This window comes from Protopterus annectens, chromosome 7.part0, assembly GCF_019279795.1.
Source record: "Protopterus annectens isolate FY-2018-M chromosome 7.part0, PAN1.0, whole genome shotgun sequence".
Lineage (NCBI taxonomy): Eukaryota > Metazoa > Chordata > Ceratodontiformes > Protopteridae > Protopterus > Protopterus annectens.
The window spans coordinates 95,116,075-95,136,762 of record NC_056739.1 but is presented as its reverse complement, the minus strand read 5'-3'; the positions used below and the strand labels follow the sequence as shown (position 1 = coordinate 95,136,762).

The 20,688-nt window shown below is 38.0% G+C and overlaps 1 protein-coding gene across 1 annotated transcript in view; it reads right to left on the bottom strand.

Moving 5' to 3' along the window:
- Positions 1 to 1,723: 1,723 nt before the first annotated feature.
- The window catches only part of TNNI1 (troponin I1, slow skeletal type), a 153,761-nt gene continuing 134,796 nt past the window's right edge, over positions 1,724 to 20,688 (bottom strand). The window contains exons 4-7 of the mRNA XM_044076138.1: positions 12,153 to 12,242; positions 10,126 to 10,305; positions 5,547 to 5,652; positions 1,724 to 2,029 (exon numbers count right to left, since the gene is read on the bottom strand). Coding sequence (XP_043932073.1) covers positions 5,551 to 5,652; positions 10,126 to 10,305; positions 12,153 to 12,242 — 372 coding nt within the window. The 3' untranslated portion in view covers positions 1,724 to 2,029; positions 5,547 to 5,550. The remainder of the gene's footprint in view (positions 2,030 to 5,546; positions 5,653 to 10,125; positions 10,306 to 12,152; positions 12,243 to 20,688) is intronic.

The window sequence follows — 20,688 nt, the reverse complement described above, 5'->3', positions numbered from 1 at the left end:
CAAGATGTCAAACCTGATCTGCAGAGGTTAAACAAGTGCAAACCTGCGCAAACACGGGCTTTTAAACCAGAAAGTTGAAAGGCATGGAAATCTGCCCAAATGGCCAACAAGCTACAATTTCTGGGCCAGAAACCACTCCTTTTGTGGTAGATAGACTGCCTAGTGCTTACCACTCCCACTGATAAGCTAGAAGGATTCCCTCCAGCACAGAAAGGTCTGGGGGACTCAGAAACTTACAAAACAGTCCTGGATACAGCAAATCTGTATCTGGACTAGACTACTTACAGGAAAGGCGGGAAACAATCTTAGAACTTTTGTTTTGTTTTTTTGCAGAAAAGCAGCTAAAACAGTAATAAAAACACTTTAAATGCAGTGCAAGCTAGCACACTTGAGTGTGTAGCAATGTTAAAGCAAATACAGTTTAAATAAATGCAGTTTAAATTAAAATATGACTTAAAACAAGTGCAGAAAGCAGTAAATTCATAAAAAATCAAAATGGAGGCAATTAATGTGTTAAACAGTTTTAAACAGATAAAGGAGCAAGGAGAATTTAGAGAATGCTTTTAACTGCAAACAAATCAGTTATATACTACACTCCTTGGCAGGAAATCAGAACAAACAAACAGATGCTTAACAAATGGAGAAAAATTCCAGTTAGTACCAGATTAGTTTATAGCAATAAAATACTGTAAAAAAGTATACAGCAGACAATAAAAAGTGCTATAAATGGCTAGAATAAGCAATAACTAGTAAAAATAAGCAAAAAAAAAGGCTACTTATTGTTATATATCACAGATTAGAGTTATGGTCAGTGCCCCTTTTCCGCTCAGCTCAGTGTGCTGCAATCTGTTACATTGTGCCAACGTATCATACTTTTATTTTGTTGCCTTAAGCATGTTGTAACATATTTAGTTGTACCAGTAATTCATTTTTGCTTGCTTTTATGGATTATAAACTATTAGTGGAGCTTTTCTTATCCGGACTGTGATGATATGGGGTTCTAATGCTCAAACAGATTTTCCTGTAAACAAATGAAGCAAGCAAATAAATGAATGAATGAATGAATAGATGGGACCATGCTCAACAGATTCTGAGGTAGGTGAGAGAAGGTCATCAACAAACGTCACTACCATAGTAACCTCAGTAGTTATAAAATCTAGTGGGAGATCACCAAACAGTAAATGTCCAGAAAAGTATGTGGTGTAGGGGTTAAAACTGCTGTTTCCCAGTGTTTGGTTATTTGGTTCAAGTCATGGATGGGATGCCATATATGTGGCGTATGCATGCCTTCTTTGTTTTTTTGTGGGTTGTTTAATTGGTTCCATCGCAGCTCTGAGTAGGATTTAATGGAAATGGAAAGTGAGTACAATATTTAAAAGCAGTTCATACCCCCCCTTTACAGTTGTTCTTGGGTAGGTGAGGTGGAATATTCCTACCTTCAGAAAATGCTCTTCTGCCACTTGATTTCAAGCAAAAACTTATGTCATATTGATGATATAGAAATAAAGTAAGGTAGCCCTTACAGATCAGTATGACAACACTGCTAATTCTCCATTGTTCCAGACTTCAGAATCAGAATGTGTGTGTTATTGCATAAAATGATGTTCCCTCCATATGTTATTGTCAGACTATCACTTCCTTACAACAGTTACTTGTAACCAAAAGCATACACACAATTATAGTCTTCTAGTCTTTCTTAACTGTACAAAGGGTGTCAAGCAGGTCAAACACTGTTGCAATTTTATTAGAAGCCATACTTGTCTTTTTGAAATTCCACTGTTCCATTCTGCTAACACAAGCACATGTACATTTAAAAAAAATCTCATAACCTACAGATAACTAAAGACTCTTGAGTGCTGAGAAGCAAGTTTGAAAAGTTTTGTTTCACAGATAACATTTAATGCTCACTGCAGTTTTGACAGAATAATACACCAATCAGAGATAGAGAGAAAATGAACTGCATATAAAGAACATATGATGTCATAGATGAACAAAGCAGGTGCTTCTGAAATACTTGGAACAAGACTGCCTGAAAGAGAGAAAGAGAAATAGAGAAATAGTTTATTACACTTGTATCTGTGCAGTTTGTCAGATAACAATTACTGTAAGTATATATATTGTTAAATCACTGCAGAATCCCTCAAAGCCCAAAAATGTAAAGCTCCATTCTCTACACTCCCACACAAGTGGCTCTGTTTCTTGTCCATAGTAAATTATTAATCTTCTGCGCTAAACTGACAAACCATGACTTCCTTGAAAGTCATAAAATATCAGGGTAGGTTATAATTCTCTTCATCAGAAGCCAGTTCCATCTTTTAGGCTTAGCCGTTTGGCGTTGAGTAACTTAACAATGACTAATTAAACAAATACCACTTATACTAGCAGAGAGACAAAGTGGTGTTTACAATTAGTATTTGTGTTGCTATTTTCTCTACTGATTTCTCTTATGAAATGTCTCCAAGTCTGATAATTACTGTCTGTTTTGATTATTTTGTGGGTTGCAGTTTGACATTTGTGACTGTTGTCACACTCTTGCGTTACAACTTAGTAGCACCCCGGGTCAGCCATCTGGTTAGTGTTGACGGGTAATTTCTTGTCTTTGTCACTGTGCTGTTACACATTGTGAGTTTGTGTTGTTGCTTTCAGTCAGAGTTTTAAGTGCTTTGGCAGCACTGGTCAGCTTCCTGCATGAGACGCACAGCAAGACATGGGGTAGAGCAGGGTAGCTGTAGCAGCATATTCTGACACAATGGCAGACTGAACTACTAGCTGTGGCTCACAGATCCATTCGGTGCACTACTTTCTAAATTAAATGCAGAATGCAGTGTGTGTAGACAGGATGCACTTAAAGTTATTATGTTTATAAAGTCATGGGATGGCCACACCTTCTGTAGTTAGTGCAGGCACGTTCCACATATTCAAACTTAGTTGCTTTTAATGCAGAAATCCCTTTACTGACTGCGTCAAGTAGGGTTAGTCTTTCTCAGTTTTTAAGCAAGCACATCTTGAATAATCCAGTTTCCTTTCCTTATTAAATGCAGCCCATTGTGATAGGAAACAAAATGCCTCTTTTTTAATTTTGAGTAGTTGCACGAAGTAAATCTAGGTTGCATAATGAATTATACATGTTTTTATTTGGTATCTTTATTCACTGATTTATAAACTGTGAAGCTTGAGTCTAAGCTGAGTATCTGAATACTGTCTCTAATGAGGAAGACTGTAGCTGTTATTAATGAGGAGGGGTCAAGTTTTTTTTCTGTATGTAGTACTGCCCCCCCCCCTTGTGACAAGTGAGCAGTCATAAACTCCATTACTCCACTTCTTAGCACACCACCCCCTACACCCCATTAGCTTGTTGAACCTACATTATCTGCAGTGCATCCAGCTGCCCCACCCTGTGGCAGCCCTTTATTCTGCCACAGTGGGCTTTTACATGTGGATATATATATATATATATATATATATATATATATATATATATATATATATGTGTGTGTGTTATTGTGCATTTCATTTAGATTGCTTGCAATGGCATGGTTCATGATAAAGTATGAGAATGTGACAGTATACACTGAATAAGCCTTGAGTTACATCTGACTGGAAAGATATGGTAGCATTCAAGATCTCTTTACACTTCATTTCTGCTGCTAATATAGGTTGTGGGGTTTAGTATGTGACTTACTAATGGGTAGAAATGCTTTTTTGTATTGTTATGTGCTCAGAAGCTGTGTAATTTAACACAGGCTAGATAACCGGTTATATAATGCCACATTGCACCCAAGATAGGTTTCTGTGTCTTAACATGCTTTACCTGAGTCTTCTTCTTCGAATGGCAGTGGAGTTTTACAGTGTCGCACACACCTAGGGCCAATTTAGAGTGTCCAATCCACCTGCAGCATGTCTTTGGGATGTGGGAGGAAACAGGAGCACCGGAGGACATGCAGACTCGAGGATCGAGGGAGAACCTCTTGCTGTGAGGCGAACATGCTTTACCTGAGTACTGTCAATAAATGTTAAAAAAAAAAAAACTCTGTAGCTATAATTGTGCAAGTCGTAAAATTCAGCAAGAAGTGTTAAAATGCCTAGTTAAATACCTTATGTGATATCAACTGTGACAGAAGTGGGCTAAAACTGCATCCGATAGAATACCCCACTTAGGCATTGTTGACAAGATTTCTGAGCTAGGAATAAATCCCTGCATAACTCATTGGATTGCCACCTGACTCACAAACAGGACCAAAGAAGTCAGGATCAGTGAGATCACCTCCACCAAGAGACCAGTCACTAGTAGAGTACCCCAAACCTCTGTGCTGGGCTTGCTCATGTTTGCAACTACTTCTCTGAAGGCAAGGCTAATGTTCAAGGCCTATGGCTCACCAAGTTTGCAGATGGCTGTAAATTAGGAGCTATTACAGATTTCCCCTAAGACACTAACATCTTGTAAGAAAGTTTATCACAGGCAAATGACTGGTGCCAAAGCCTTGACATAAAACTGAATTCCAAAAATGCATTATAATATTCTCTAGGAAACTGTCAACCCAAATTAATTATGCCATCAATAAAACACCTCTAAGTGTCAAGCCAGTAGTAATGGATCTGGGAACATATGTAGACAACAATCTGGCATTTGCCCAACTTGTAGCTAAAATAGTAAGAAAATCATTCTATATCACCCAACTTATAGGTAAGGGTATAGCATTGAGGTCCAAGGAACTTATGGTACCACTCTGCTTGACCCTTATCAGACCTATAATTGAATACAGTGCTCCCTTTGCCATGTATCTAATCAGACACTTGCAACATTTGGAAAGCCCACAAAGGTTTCTCACTAGGAGAATGCAGGGCATGAATACCCTGTTCCACACTGATCACCTACAGGCTTTGTCTCTGTATTCAGTTTCCTTCAGGCTGTGAAGAGGGGATTTTTGCCTGGTTTACTGGGCTTACACAGACCCAACCCTGATGGATCTGTTGTACATGTGCAAAACAAACAGCACCAGAAACACTTGATCAAGGTATCTGACCTTCACTTGTGACATAAACAGAATATGCTGGAGAAACAGATATGCTAACCAAAGGATCCCCACACTATGGAAAAGCTCCCCATCCATGTAAATCAAGAGTTCATCCCTGGCCGTATTCAAATGAAACCTTGACAATTGGATGGGAAATCTTAAAATTAGCCTGTCTGGCCTCTGTGTCAATTATGGACAGAGGCCATTAATAAAGAAAGTACTATGCTAACTAACACCTTCCACAAATCCTTAGTTACCTTGCTACTATTATGCCCCTGCCTATATTGAGGCCCATGATACTCAGGACTGAAATGGTCTGGGGAGTTGCGGTTAGGCTTGTAAGGTCCAAGTGGTCATTAGCCTAGTAACAGCCTATGAGATTATAAACTAGGAAGCAGCAGATTCAGTCTTATAATTGTAAGTTTTTTAGCTGTGACTCTTGGTTGTGTACATGTTTTGTGCTAAATAGTGGTTGTTACTTTGATATAAGGAACAGCAGTAAAGTGTAGAATAGGGGAAGATGACCCTTACCATCTCATTGTGCTGGGGTAGCCTTTGCTGCATCAAACATTTTCTTCCTGCCTTCCATCCCAGACATTGCTTCCACATTCTTCCTCCAGTCACCCACAGGACGCTCCTGAATGATATCAGAAAAGACATCTGGTTAAACTCACTGAGGATCAGTGTAAGTCCTTTAGTTTGAATAAAAATATTTGTACCACTTGCAGTATTAACATTAAAAGAAAATCAAACAACCTTAAGAATAATAAAGTTAATTACAACTTAAAAAGCCCTTAATTTTTAAGATATTTTTGAACTCATACTTTTGGTAGAGTTCCATTTCATATTGACCTAGTTATCCGTGGCCAGATGTAGAAATCAACAGTTTACAGAAGTGTAGTGACCTTAGAAGTTCTTAAAGCAGTGAGTGGGATAGAAGGGTATATCACCGTGCAATTGGGAAAGGGGGTTGCTTAGCTCCTGCCCCACCCCAAAATGATACACTTGAATGCATTTTGTAAACTCTTGCTCACATGTTTGGTTGCATACAAATGGGACAAAATGAAATGGTCTGTGGCCCTGTGAATTGCATCCATTTATGTCAAGCTCGCTTTTAAATGCAACCAGTAACTCAAAATCATTCCCTAAGTTGTGTCATTATATAAACAGTCATTAAATTGTTTATCTTTTAAAATAATCCTTTTTGGTATTTTAGGAGTTGTGCCTAGAGATGCTAGAGATGGTAAATGGGAGATGCTTATAAAATATAAAAAGGTTCTTTGGCAGTTTCATTTGCACACCCATAACTTTTCAGGTATTAATGGAGTGGTTTCTAGAGTACCACCTCTTAAATTGAGATCTGCTAAATTATAGAATTATGTTAAAAAAATGAATTTTAAAGTTTTTTTTTTATTAATTGTGTATTTATGTGCATAAGATTGTTTTGCATTATTTTGTTTAAATGCACTGATTTTAGAAATTTACATGTTGTATTAACTACAGAGGGATTAAATTGATCAGTCCCAGCATGAAGTTATGGGAAAGAGAGTGTAAGCTAGGTTAAGAAGGGAGGTGATGATTAGTGATCAGCAGTATGGTTTCATGCCAGGAAAGAGCACTACAGATGCGATGTTTGTTCTGAGAGTGTTGATGGAGAAGTACAGAGAAGGTCAGAAGGAGTTGCATTGTGTCTTTGTGGACTTAGAGAAAGCATATGACAGGATGCCTAGAGAGGAGTTGTGGTATTGTATGAGGAATTCAGGAGTGTCAGAGAAGTGTGTAAGAGTGGTACAAGATATGTACGAGGGTAGTGTGACAGTGGTGAGGTCTGCAGTGGGAGTGACGGATGTGTTTAAGGTGGAGGTGGGATTACATCAAGGATCACCTCTGAGCCCTTTCTTATTTGCAATGGTGATGGACAGGTTGACAGACGAGATCAGACAGGAGTCCGCATGGACTATGATGTTTGCAGATGACATTGTGATCTGTAGTGAGAGTAGGGAACAGGTGGAGGAGACCCTGGAGAGGTGGAGATATGCTCTAGAGAGAAGAGGAATGAAGGTCAGCAGGGCTAAGACAGAATATATGTGTGTGAATGAGAGGGAGGATAGAGGAATATTGAGGATGCAGGGAGTAGAGTTGGCGAAGGCGGATGAGTTTAAATACTTGGGATCAGCAGTTCAGAGTAATGGTGAGTGTGCAAGAGAGGTGAAGAAGAGAGTACAAGCAGGGTGGAGTGGGTGGAGAAGAGTGTCAGGAGTGATTTGTGACAGACGAGTACTAGTAAGAGTGAAAGGGAAGGTCTACAAGAGGGTAGTGAGACCAGCTATGTTATATGAGTTGGAGACAGTGGCATTGACAAAAAGGCAGGAGTCAGAGCTGGACGTGGCAGAGTTAAAGATGTTAAGATTTGCACTGGGTGTGACGAGGCTGGACAGGATTAGGAATAAGTATATTAGAGGGTCAGCCCAGGTTGGAAGGTTTGGAGACAAAGCCAGAGAGCAATATTATGTTGGTTTGGACATGTGCTGAGGAGGGATGAAGAGTATATTTGGTAAAGGATGCTAAGGATGAAGCTGCCAGGTAACAGGAAAAGAGGAAGGCCTAAGATAAGGTTTATGGATGTGGTGAGAGAGGGCATGCAAGTGGTTGGTGTGACAGAGCAAGATGCAGAGGACAGGAAGAAATGTAAACAGATGATCCGCTGTGGCGACCCCTAATGGGAGCTGCTGAAAGAAGAAGAAGACATGTTGTATCTTTTTAAGAAATTATTGGTGATGATTTGCTGGGGTTATTTAAAGACTTAGGGAACATTTACCATTTGTTCTGATGAAGTTCTGTGTGTTTGAAGATGAAAGTGCTTAACATTTGGATTAAAAATTTTAAAATCCTTTGGGCGTTCCTTGGTACCTGTTTCACTGCACTTTTTGCAGTTAATGCTATGAAATGCACCTCAGGCTAGAAAAATGGATAGATATTTAGAAATACAACAGAGATACTAAGTGGTGAATCAGCTAAAATTGATAGCTTCTCTGAGTCAGCAAAGGGTTATATAGTGACATCTGAGTTTTTGAGGTGCATATAAGGGAGAGTGTTTTTTAGAAGGCAATGCCAGGTGTTCCATTCACAGAGAACAAAGACATATATGCCAACAATTTAAAACATGTGCCAGCATTGTATTTAATTTTGTTATTATGAGGCCAGAGTTTACCAAACTGAGAAATTAGGGAGATAGTTTATCTGTTACGCCCCCCCCCCTCCCCAGATGCACCGACTATGCTTAAAAAACTGTCTGGAAAACACAGTAGTGGATACCAGCAGTTGTGGACTATGACACAGTAAAACATCAAAGAGATAAGAGGAAGTGTGCCAAAATTCTTTTTTTCATTGGATTAAGATTTGTGGTTAATTATTTTGTATTTATGGTTCTGCATAAAGGAGACACAATACACAAAACACAACGTGACGGATGCCAGAACTTTATGCAGTGCTTGCAGTCTTTGGTGAAGGTGAACAAGAATGAGCCTTAAAAGAAATACAGTGGGATTATTTCTTCAGGGAAAGCCTGGGACATCTGTATTCTGACTGCAATCAAAGAAAGGTTGGTAAAATGGAAAGGATGCAGGGTGGAATGATGAAATATAGAACTGGTGAGAGGGATGAGGGAAGGATGGAATGAAGAGAGGGAAGATGGGAAGGATGGAATGAAGAGAGGGAAGAGAAAAGGATGGAATGCAGAGAAGGAAGATGGGAAGGATGGATGATGGAATATAGAAGTGGTGGGAGGGGTGAGGGAAGGATGGAATGAAGAGAGGGAAGATGGGAAGGATGGATGATGGAATATAGAAAGGGTGGGAGGGGAGAGGGAAGGATGGAATGAAGAGAGGGAAGATGGGAAGGATGGATGATGGAATATAGAAAGGGTGGGAGGGGTGAGGGAAGGATGGAATGAAGAGAGGGAAGATGGGAAGGATGGATGATGGAATACAGAAGTGGTGGGAGGGGTGAGGGAAGGATGGAATGAAGAGAGGGAAGATGGGAAGGATGGATGATGGAATATAGAAAGGGTGGGAGGGGTGAGGGAAGGATGGAATGAAGAGAGGGAAGATGGGAAGGATGGAATGAAGAGAAGGAAGATGGGAAGGATGGATGATGGAATACAGAAGTGGTGGGAGGGGTGAGGGAAGGATGGAATGAAGAGAGGGAAGATGGGAAGGATGGATGATGGAATATAGAAAGGGTGGGAGGGGTGAGGGAAGGATGGAATGAAGAGAGGGAAGATGGGAAGGATGGAATGAAGAGAAGGAAGATGGGAAGGATGGATGATGGAATATAGAAGTGGTGGGACGGGTGAGGGAAGGATGGAATGAAGAGAGGGAAGATGGGAAGGATGGAATGAAGAGAGGGAAAATGGGAAGGATGGCTAATGGAATATAGAAAGGGTGGGAGGGAGAGGGAAGGATGGAATGAAGAGGGGGAAGATGGAACTATTATCAGCACACTTAAATTTAACTTGCAGTAGGACTTTGCATTTGGTATGCTGGCAAAAGGAGGGTTTTGTGAAAATAAGGGGAATTGTTATCATCCTGACACTCATTTTTTGTTTGCTGATATTGTAATCACAACCCCTTCAGTGGTTTCTAAATTTCCACTGTGAGAGCCATGTGGAAATGCATTCGTACTGACTGTAGGTAAAGCGTAACCCTGGACAGCAAGCCTTCTTATTCCAGGTAGTCAGTGATGTGATTTGTGTAATATGTAGTGTACTGCAAGTTGATGCATTATTCTAGAATAAGGAGAAAAACAAGACACAGGTAGGCATGGCATATGAGGATGATGTTGTAGAACTGGTTTGTACTGTTATTCACTTCATTGTCTAGTTGCTAGTCACTAAAGCAAGCAGATGTCTATCATCTAATTATGACAGACATTCCATTACATTGTCCAGTTACTAATTGCTTAATTTTTTCTATAATCTCCTTTTGCAAGGTAATTCGGTACTCAAACATGTTAGTGCATTTTGTAGAAATAAAGCTGTTACACCGAGAACATCCAAAATGTAAATCAGTATTACTAAACAATTATATCAGTTATCAGTGTCATCACCCACCTTATCCTCTTTATCCTCTTTCTTTACTGACTTCAGATTGGCCCTCAGGTCCATAGACACTTTATGTTTAGAACCAAGCAAAGCACGTAACATGGCATCTGCTGACACTCGAACACGCCTTAGATTTGGTCGTTTGAACTTCCCTCTCAAGTCAAAAACTTTCATGTTCAGATCTTGGATCTGAGAAATTAAATCAAAGTGCCATTCAGAAACAAAACTGGGTAGGCGAAGTATAACAAAACATTTAACATTGACACTGTATAACTGTCATGTCCATATTGTGATTCTTTTGATTTTACTAATGGTAAATTTTTATATGCAGTCTGTGACATGGAATCTATGTATTATATCTGGGTTAGAATTACTTATTTATTTTCTCAACACACTTGTATTCTGACTACCCTATATAAAGACATTAAATTAAGTCAATTTGAGTGAATGGAGAATGACATATAAATGGGTGCCAGAACCATACCTCTCAACTGCCCCTGATTCCAGGCAAAATTTGACCTGTCAATCCTAGAATCTGTGATTTTTCATGACAAGATGGTGGTTTACAGCCAGTAAATAATGGCAGTCACTAAAGCCACATACTTAATTTACTTCAGAAAGTGCATCTTAAGTAAAATACTCTTATCCAGTCACCTTTTCAAAATCATTAGTACTAATATTTAAAACTGACCCTTATTTGGGACCTTTGTCCCTGATTATTCTTGGCTTTGTTCCTGATTTTGGATAAAAGCTTAAAGCTATGGCCATAACCAGTGAAACATGAGAAGGCAGAGAAAATAAATAGTACAAAATATAACAAGAGTGTGTGTGTGTGTGTGTGTGTGTGTGTGTGTGTGTGTGTGTGTGTGTGTGTGTGTGTGTGTGTGTGTGTGTGCATATTAAAGCTTTCCTTAAACTGAGATCAGTCTCGTATGAACTACAGGCTAACTATTTAACCTCATGGAATGCATGCTCAGTTACTACATTGATATTCTAACAACAACAGCAACAGGCTGTTATCGGGTGATGCTGTTTGGTTCAGTGGGGAGTGAAGGGGTTATCTGAGTAACTTTATAGATGTTTTTTGCTGGAAATGAAGAAAAAATACAAACCTAGTAGAACTCTCTACCTATGCCACTAGGCAGTCTGTGTTCAGAAAGGAAAGTGAGTACCAGAGACTTGACCACAGGGAGAGGCTTTGGATCAACTGCCTTTTTTTTTTTTGCCATCCCTTTCTAGGATGACCATTTAATCTCTCTGTCATCTTACTTGACTGTTTTATTCTTTCTGTCCTACCATAAATATTGGAAAGTGATATCTGGGTGCCTTTAGCCAGTGTCCTTAGACGGTGAATAATTGCTTTTTACCTTGTGACTAACACTGACTTTCCCTGTGAGTCTATTCACATTGCAATGGCCTTTACTCATGCCATACATGTTTGCTTCCACTAGCACTCTTGCTCTCTGTTACCTTGTCAGCCTTAATTTCTGGGGTTGTTCTGATGTTCTTTCTCAGGTGACAGTGGTAGATTTGGGTTGACTTGTGTCTGTTGTACCAATATCGGCACGTCGGCATCAGCTGCTACCCTTATCTCCCTATGTCCATTTCTGTGTCCTATAGAGACAGAGTAAATGAGCTGCATTTTGAATTTTCAGGTTACCATCCTAGTATTGCCTAACTGATGTCAATGGCAGATGACTGGAGCTGGCATTCTTACAAGATAACACACTGCTGATGTCATGGCAAAATCCCCCATGGAAGGAACACAGGACAATGTGGAGTAAATAAGATTTTGTCACCTTCCAGTATTCTTCTGGGGTATCCTTTGATACCAGGTCAGATACTCATCAAGGGAACCAAAGCTGTTCTAAAGTATCGATCCTAAAAGATAATTTGTGACACAATATTATGAAAGCATGAACCAAGTAAAGGCTAAGATGATTCTGCACAGTTTGGGGTAGAGCAGGCCAGCGCACAGAAAAGATGAAAGAAATTAAGGAACATAGATACTAAATACAATTATATGCATCAATTACCTCTCTTGTGTTGTGAATAACTTTTGCTTCAATATCATATCTCTCTTCATCCACGATTTCAATCTTGTCGTGTAGTTCTCTGCAAAGTTCCTAAGGGCATACAAGATACAAGATCATTTGTGTAAAAATGCAGTAACACTGAAGGACTAGATAACTTGCAAGACTTACAACTACCAATGGCTGTATTCCATCTGATAATGGTTTTATTTTTGTGACAGTAGATATCACCATGCAGGGGCTAAACTATGACTCTGTCCTTTTATCTTCAAATGTTTTATCTAATCTGCAGTTTACAAAATAAAGATTACGTGACTAAATGATAAAGATAATTACATTAAATATAACCAATAATGTATAAATGTATACATTTATATGATATACACTATATAGCAACAAAGTTCAGTGCAGGAATAAAAAATATAATGCCATCAGCACTTAGTAAGAACTGGATATTATTACTTAATAAAAACAACCTGCATGTAATAGCTGGATCTGTAAATAAAGCAATTTAAATATAAGAAGAGAAAATGGAACAATAAAGACAATAACAATAACAACAGCAATAACAATAAAGAGTTAAGATGACAAAAAACATGCAAAGATAGCTGTATGTATGATAAATGTATATATAGGTATATATAGGTGTGTGTTTACAATTTAGTTTGTAAAATTTGCTCATTTTTTACCAGAATATTGTAATTTTGAATGCAGCAGTCCTAATGCTGGGAACATCAAATTTCATGCAGCTAAGTGGAGTTGTTTATTAATACCAAAACGTTTGGATTGGCTGAAAGTTTCAGCATTATGGGTAGTAGGGCATAAATGTAGTGTTGTGCGCATGTGGTTATATGAGGTATGTGTGTGCTTGCAGGTGTGTGTGTGTGTGTGTGTGTGTGTGTATTATGTTGTAGTACTGTTAGCGAAAGGGTTTTTCATAATGTAATATGTAGGGCTGGGGTTTAGGGGAAGCTGCACAGTTAGGGTTAGCAAACAGGATTAAGGTGGCAGAGTGTGGCAAACGAATCTTAATTTGCACTTTTTCATTTTCCATATAGGTAGCATTTTTAATGCATCACAAATAATGTCCTTATTGAAATCACCAGTATGATTACAAAATAGAAAATTATTAATTGCTTCCTTGATCCAATCTTCAATTTGCTTAACCATAATTAAATAAGAAAGAATTATTCAATTCATTGTAGTAATTTCAACTAAAATCTTAAGTTTGTGATCAGATAAGGGGCACACAACTTCTAAAGGAAACTCTAAGTTAGACACTAACAGTCAAATGTTCTCTCATTCCTGAAATGTAGGAACAATTAATAAAATATGAGGAACTATTGTCTTTAATATCATTTATAACTTTTAAATCTAAAGGATTAATATGCTTTTTAGCAACTTAACAGAAATAGATTATCCTTGTATTCTATCAGCATTTAAGTCTTCCTTTACTGATAAACAGTTCAAGTCACTCCAAAATTAAATTACACATTAAATTGTCCAAAATTATACTTAGTAGACCTGGTCTGTTTGGCAGCTATACTTGGAGTTCAACGCATATTATCATCATCATAGGTTCATAGCTTCATAGATGTTTACTAGGCTAATGACCACAGGAGCTTTTTTAAGCCTAGCCATACAGCTCAAATCTCTGCCAAGTTCTGATACCCTTGATAAGTGTAATCATGGGCCTCTGAGATGAACCATTTACAGGTTACCTGTGTCCATTAGAGACAGAGATGCCAAACCAGGGATACATTTCTGGTTTCCCATCCAGTTGTCTAAGTTGCACTTGAATTGGGTTAGGGAGAAACTCTGTTTTACATGGATGGGGAGCCTGTTTCATAGTCAGGGTAGTCTCTGGGATACATATCTATCTCTCCAGCAGGTCCTGTTTATATCACAGGCAAGGTTTTAAGACTTTAGAATGGGTAATTCTGGTGCTGTTTGTTTTGTGGATATGTAGGAGGTCCATCAGACCGGGGGCTGACAGTGCCCTGTATGCCAGGCATAGCTCTCCCCTTAAAAGCCTTTAGGAGACAGAATACAGTGATAGGGCCTTGAGGAGGTCTGCATAGGACATTTTACTTACACCCTGTATTCTTTTAGTTGGGAACCTCTGTGGATGTTCTAGTTGTTAGATATGCCTGGTTAGGTGCATAACAGAGGGGGCATTGTACTCAATGATAGGCCTGATGAATGCTGAATATAGTGGAACAATGACTTCCTTGCACTTAGTTGCCATACCTTTGTTTATAAGTTGTGCAACATAGAATGATTCCATCACCACTGTAGACACGTGATGGTCAAAGGCTAGATTAGAATCTATGTGTGTCCCTAAGTCACTGACTACTGGGTCATCTCTAAGGCGTGTGTTGTCAATATGATAGTTACCAGGGATAGATGACTTCCATACCTTTGTTTATAAGTTGTGCAACATGGAATGATTTCATCACCACTGTAGACACATGATAGTCAAAGGCTAGATTAGAATCTATGTGTGTCCCTAAGTCACTGACTACTGGGTCAACTCTACGGCGTGTGTTGTCAGTATGATAGTTAGTTGGATAGAATAGTAAGTTATATTATAGTAGTATTATATACTCCTCGAAACTAATAACATCTTCAAAAACAACACCCGTAAACTCAATAAATCTCTTTGTGGTGACTACATGGTTCGTGACCATTTCAAATACATTTTTGGGAGTTTTTTTGTGTTTTTTGTCATTAGAGTTAGAGTATAGAGGGTAGTTACCAGGGATAGATGACTTCCCAAACAATACTATTATGCATTTCTTGGCATTTAGTTTTAGTCCATGGCTCTGACACCAGTTGTTTCATTTGTGTCAGTGTGAGATTCAAAGACGGCTCCTAATTTACAATCATCTGCAAATTTAGTCAGCCAGAGACAACTGACATTGGCCTTGACTTCTGAGAAGTAAATGTCAAAAAGGAGCAGTCCAGGAACTGATCCATGAGAAACTCCACTTGTGACTGGCCTGTTTGTAGAGGTGGACTCCCCAATTCTAACTTCTGTGTCCTGTCTGTGAGGCATTTGGCTATCCACCTGGTGATGTATGGGTTTGTACCTAACCTCTTGAGTTTGTCAACAATGCCCAAGTGGGGTATTGTGTCAAATGCCTTGGCCAGGTCAAGCTAGGCAGTGTGAATGATTTTGCCCTCATCCATTGCTTTGGTGACCTTCTCAAAGAAGTCCACTAGGTTGAGTAGGCATGCTCTGCCCTTGATGAAACCAAACTGGGTTGGGTCCAGCGTCTGGAGGTTTACTATATCTCTATTGATCATCTCCATGATAATTCTTTCCATGGCTTTACATATAAGACTAGTGAGACTTATGGGTCTGTAGTTTCCAGGGTCTGTAGATGGCCCACCTTTGTGCAGAGGGATGACTGTTGCCTTTCTCCATTCATGAGGCACAAAGCATGTTTGAAAGCTACAGTTAAATAATAATTCCAGAGTCCCTGGTAGGTCATGTTTCATGCATTTTAGAAGGCCTCCTGGGATATTGTGTGGGCCCCTTGACATGGTGTTCTTGGTTTTAGAGAGAGTATTAAGGACCTGTTTTCTAGTGATAGTAGGAGTTATATTTGATGATATCATCATCATCACAAACCCCCTTTTTCCATTTTTACATGGGGTCAGGGTGTCATGTCAACTGTCAACATCTCTCTGTATTCAACACCATATTTCTCCTTTCTTTGACACTCGTGCCTGACTGTTCCAGTTCTTCACTCACACAGTCCATCCATCTGTTTGCTGGATGCCTTTGTTTCCTCTTGCCTTCTTCTTGTGTGTCCCAAATCTTCTTCATCAGATTGTCTTCTGCTTTTCTACATGTGCCCGAACCAGTGTAATCTGTTGTCATTGACATTTTCTGCAGTTGGAGCTGCTTTGGCTTCTGTTCTTTTATCCTTCTTTCTTCTTCTGTCCCACAGTGTGCATCCTGCCACTCATCTTAGGCACATCTCCATCACATCTAGCTTCCTCAACTGCTCTACCTTTACTGCCCAGGTTTCTGTATCATACAGTACAGTGCATATTAGCCAAGGTAAAAAGTTTACCTTGAGATTCAGTATTAACCATAATTAACATGCATTTAGAATATTTAGAAGAAGATATTGCTATAAGCATTACATCTTCTTTTTCATAAGATAGCCATTTCTATTTTTATATGAAGAGTTGAGAACTCCAGTATCTTATACCTTTAATAATTTATCAATAAAAATGCTGAGTTTCTGGTAAGAAAACAAGATTGTGAATTATTAGATTTAAGGATGCTGAATAGTCTTAATATTCTTTATTAAATCACTGTTGTCGTATCCATAGCACATATTCTGCCAAGGAGACAAGGCATCTGGCCAGTCTCCAAAGCTTCAGGCTCGTTCTTAGAGCATCGTGCATGCATGCTTTGTATGAGAGTGCATGCCGGAATAAGAGGAATGTATGAGTACACTACAGCTCAGACCTTTCTTGTCATATTATACAGACTCTGTTCAGCTCAGTGCTGTTAGCAATGGTGGTCTGCTTCAACTGCAACTTCAGGAACAGAAATATTCCCATTGAGAAACCTTCCCTTTTTTCTTTGAGAAAATATTTGAAAGTTTTCATATGTCAGGTAGGGCAAATGTTCCTCTGGTAGGCAAATTCTGTACTAGAATACACAAACCACTTCTGGTGACTGTCAAAAAAACAAACAAACAAAAAAACAATTACTAGAAAATGGAAATGAAAGTCTAAACCAACCGCACTTGAACACCAGGTATTGGAACAGAGATAAAAGCACAGGAAAGGAGATGTTTAGAAACAAGGAGGAGAAAATTACACAGAAAAAATGGAGCTTGTGAAAACAATACATGCAGAAAAATGTTTTGGATGAAGAATGAAGTTTAAGAGAAGGCAGGAATTGAACCATCTATGTAATGCTGGATTAAATTGTCTAATGTTTGTAACTGTGAACATGTTAATATGATTTAACTAATTTTATATTAATGTAAGTTTACCTATGTCACAAGTGATAATTCAGTAAAGGTGTTTAAAAAATAGAACACACATATCACCTGTATCTCTCTTGCCTAGGTGAAGAACACAACATAAGGTTATGTGAAATGCGTCTGTCTTTCACCCCTAAGACCATAATGAGTAGGATCAACTCATTAAGTAGAGTACTCCTTACGTACTCCTTAAGCAGTGTACTCCTTTAACGTGTTTTTTTATTCAATAACATAATTTACAAGCTAATCAAAGGAGTTGCCATGTTTGGCAGTAGCCCCAGCCTTTGCAAATCTACTTCTTGGTTGGTGGGAGTATGAAGTCTTCATACTCATGGCATAAACGTTTCATATAGCATATTATAACAGATTTGTTGGTGATTTATTTATTATACCAAAAGGATCAGATATAGATGCAATGGATTTATTAGAAGTCATGAACACTAGTTCAGAGTTTTTAAAAATTTCTTTGGGTGGATGTGGTCACAACATTTGTTTTTTAGATGTGAATTTAACATGGAATGCAATATTAAATAGACTTCATCGCAGAATTTACAGAAAAAAACATTTTCAGTAATAATAATTTGAGTTTTAGTAGTAATCATCCCACTTTTGTAAAAATTAACATACCCAAGGGTCAGCATATCAAGGCCTCCAGGATGACTACGAATAACAAGGTTTTTAAGGAAGAAATGAGATTTATTACTGAAGTATTTTTTACAGAGGTTATAAGGTTAACAAGCTTCTTAAAATTGCTGAGGAGGTCCTCAGAAAGAGAGAGGAGCTGTATCCCCCTATTTTATTGAAACTTTTTACAAAACCTATTTTTGGAAACAAGGTTGACAACAATGTCATTTTATAATATAGATATGACAGTTGAGAGTCAAGCAATTTGTTCTATTATTAGAAACAATTAGAAGATTTTACATGGAAATTTGGATTTAATAAAATGTGGGGAACCCAAATTTGTTATTAGAAATTCCGATAACCTTAAACATTATTTGGAGGAGGACAATACTGTCATTCCCAGCACAGGACAATTCAAAATCCAAAGGGATGTACAAATGTGGCAGCTGTTCTGTGTGTAGATTTATTATGGAAGGATCATTTTTAAGTTTGGACCACATGAATTGTACAATACCAATCTCTGGTGTTTTCAGTTGTAAATCAAAAGGTGTAATATACATCAGTAAATGCTTGTATTGTAGCATTTTTAATGTTGGAATTACCACGCATAGTCTTGAGGCTAGAATCAAAGAACATTTTTTCTTACATATTTTTTAGAAGTTTTCTTGTAATTGTTAATTAACATGACTGATTGATTAATTAGTTTTGCTTGTGTATAAATATGTTCATAATTGTGTATTTGGTTTTCTGATAAAGTCCATTCAGATGAAGGTGTGTAATTAAAGTTGTATTGCACTGAAGTGTTTTGCGTTCATTTACCTAGAATGCAAGTGGGAGTTTCAGTGGTTCATTTTATAGCTGGCTGTCTTTATGGTTGTTTTGAGCTGTCACTGCTTTTTACTTTGATATCAATGCAAGTTTACGTGTGTCACAAGTGATAATTCGGTAAAGGTGTTTAAAAAATAGAATACACATATCACCTATATTTCTTGCCTAGATGAGGAACATGATATAAGGTTATGTGAAATATGCCTGTCTTTCAGTCCTAAGACCATAATGAGTAGGATCAGCTCCTTAAAATTTTTTCATAAGAAAAAATGCCTGAGAAACTTTAAAAGGGGTATTACATATTATGCCATCTAGGAAACAAATGCTACTTTCCTGGGATCTAAATGTTGTTCTGAAGAAGCTCTCAGTCTCCTTTTGAGCCTGCAGCCAGTTCTTCTTTGAAATTTCTGACTTGGAAGACTGTTTTCGTTATTGCTCTGATTTTTTTCTAAATGGGTATCTGAATTACAGGCTTTAAGCCTACTCAACCTGTTTTGATCTTCCATAAGGACAGGGTGAGTCTTGACCCTTCCTTTGTGCTTAATACTGTTTCTTAAACCATGACTATTCATCTTGTCGTACTCTGTCCTGAACTAAAAAACAAGGGTTAAAGGACACTTTATATTCTGGAAGTCCACAGACAACTAAGGTACTATTTGGACTAAACTAAAGACCACAATTTACAAACAACTTATTATTTCTGATGATGGTACAAAGAAATGTGAGACACTTTTCTAAACAGATAATTTCTAGAGGGCTGTCATAGACTATTTAGTTTTGCTACCCAAACTATGGCAAAAATCCTCTTCAGGGAGTCAGGGTTTTCCTTCTGAGGCTTTTAGGAATGGATTGATTCTAGTTCTATACCAAAAGCTGCCACTTTGTCCTCAGTTCATGCGTTCACAAACACTATAAGTTGGACTCACTCTCTAAAGCTAGAGATAAGTTTTGCTAGAATTATTTCCCAAGGAAAAAGATAATTTTTGCAGACAAAAACAAATACTCTTTACATCAGAAACCAAACCAGTATAATATATTTATGTTCTTGATAGCTTTTTTTTTTACTTTCCTTAACAGACAACTGAAAGATGCTTATTTTCAACTGAGTGTTGCTGCAGCTTATCAACTTTGAAAGGGCATTCTTACCAGAAATTCTTTCTAATTTTAAATGAGAATGTCTCCTTTGTACTTCAGCATGTCCTTCTGCAATTTTTAGGACAACATCCTAGAATAATCCCACTTTTGTTTTTTTTTGCCCAACCTAATAGATTTTAGAGGAAGGATATAGTGGAATCTCAAACTTGTATGATTGTCAGAAGAAAATAAATAGCCATATTTTGCTGTAATGTGCAAAATGACACAAAATATCACTTTTTCAGAAAAGTTTATTAGTTTATGTTCTTATTTCATAAGAACATACCAATGATATGATGTAGATGTATTCCTGGTTTGTTATCCTGAAAATGCACCATAAAGACATGTACAACTTGATCTTCCCATAATGTACTTTACTGCATATGAATCAAAACTTGGGGGTGTCACACAGTGGAAACAAATCTGTATATCTGAATTTAGAAGAAAGAAATAGGATGTTTTCTTCTGATTTAAAGACAACTTAGTAAAAAATATTCTAGTCTATTTTGTACATAACTTAAGTTCAATACGGCACCCAAAATGCACATGGAGCATAATGCAGAATACCAGACTGTGGCGGTGAACACCTCTGAAACAATGGTTATGCTGCCTATAAATAAGGTCTTGGGCAGTAGTAGTGCTTAACAGATTTGTCTTTTTCAGGCTATTGGAACATAATCACCATGCTGCATGGACTATATAGATGTTATGCTCTGTCTGCTTTATGGCTTGGAACTGGATATCCCTTTTAGGAAATTTCTGCAATTTGTTATTATACCGTATATCTTGCCTTACCTGAGGGTTCTTTTTGTCTTTTTTTTCTTCATTTTATATGTTTTTCATTTATCATAGGATCATAGGAGGTTACTAGGCTATTGGCTCTGAGACCCTTATAAGCCTAGCCAAGAGTTGAGCCCATGTTTAGACAAATCAGCACC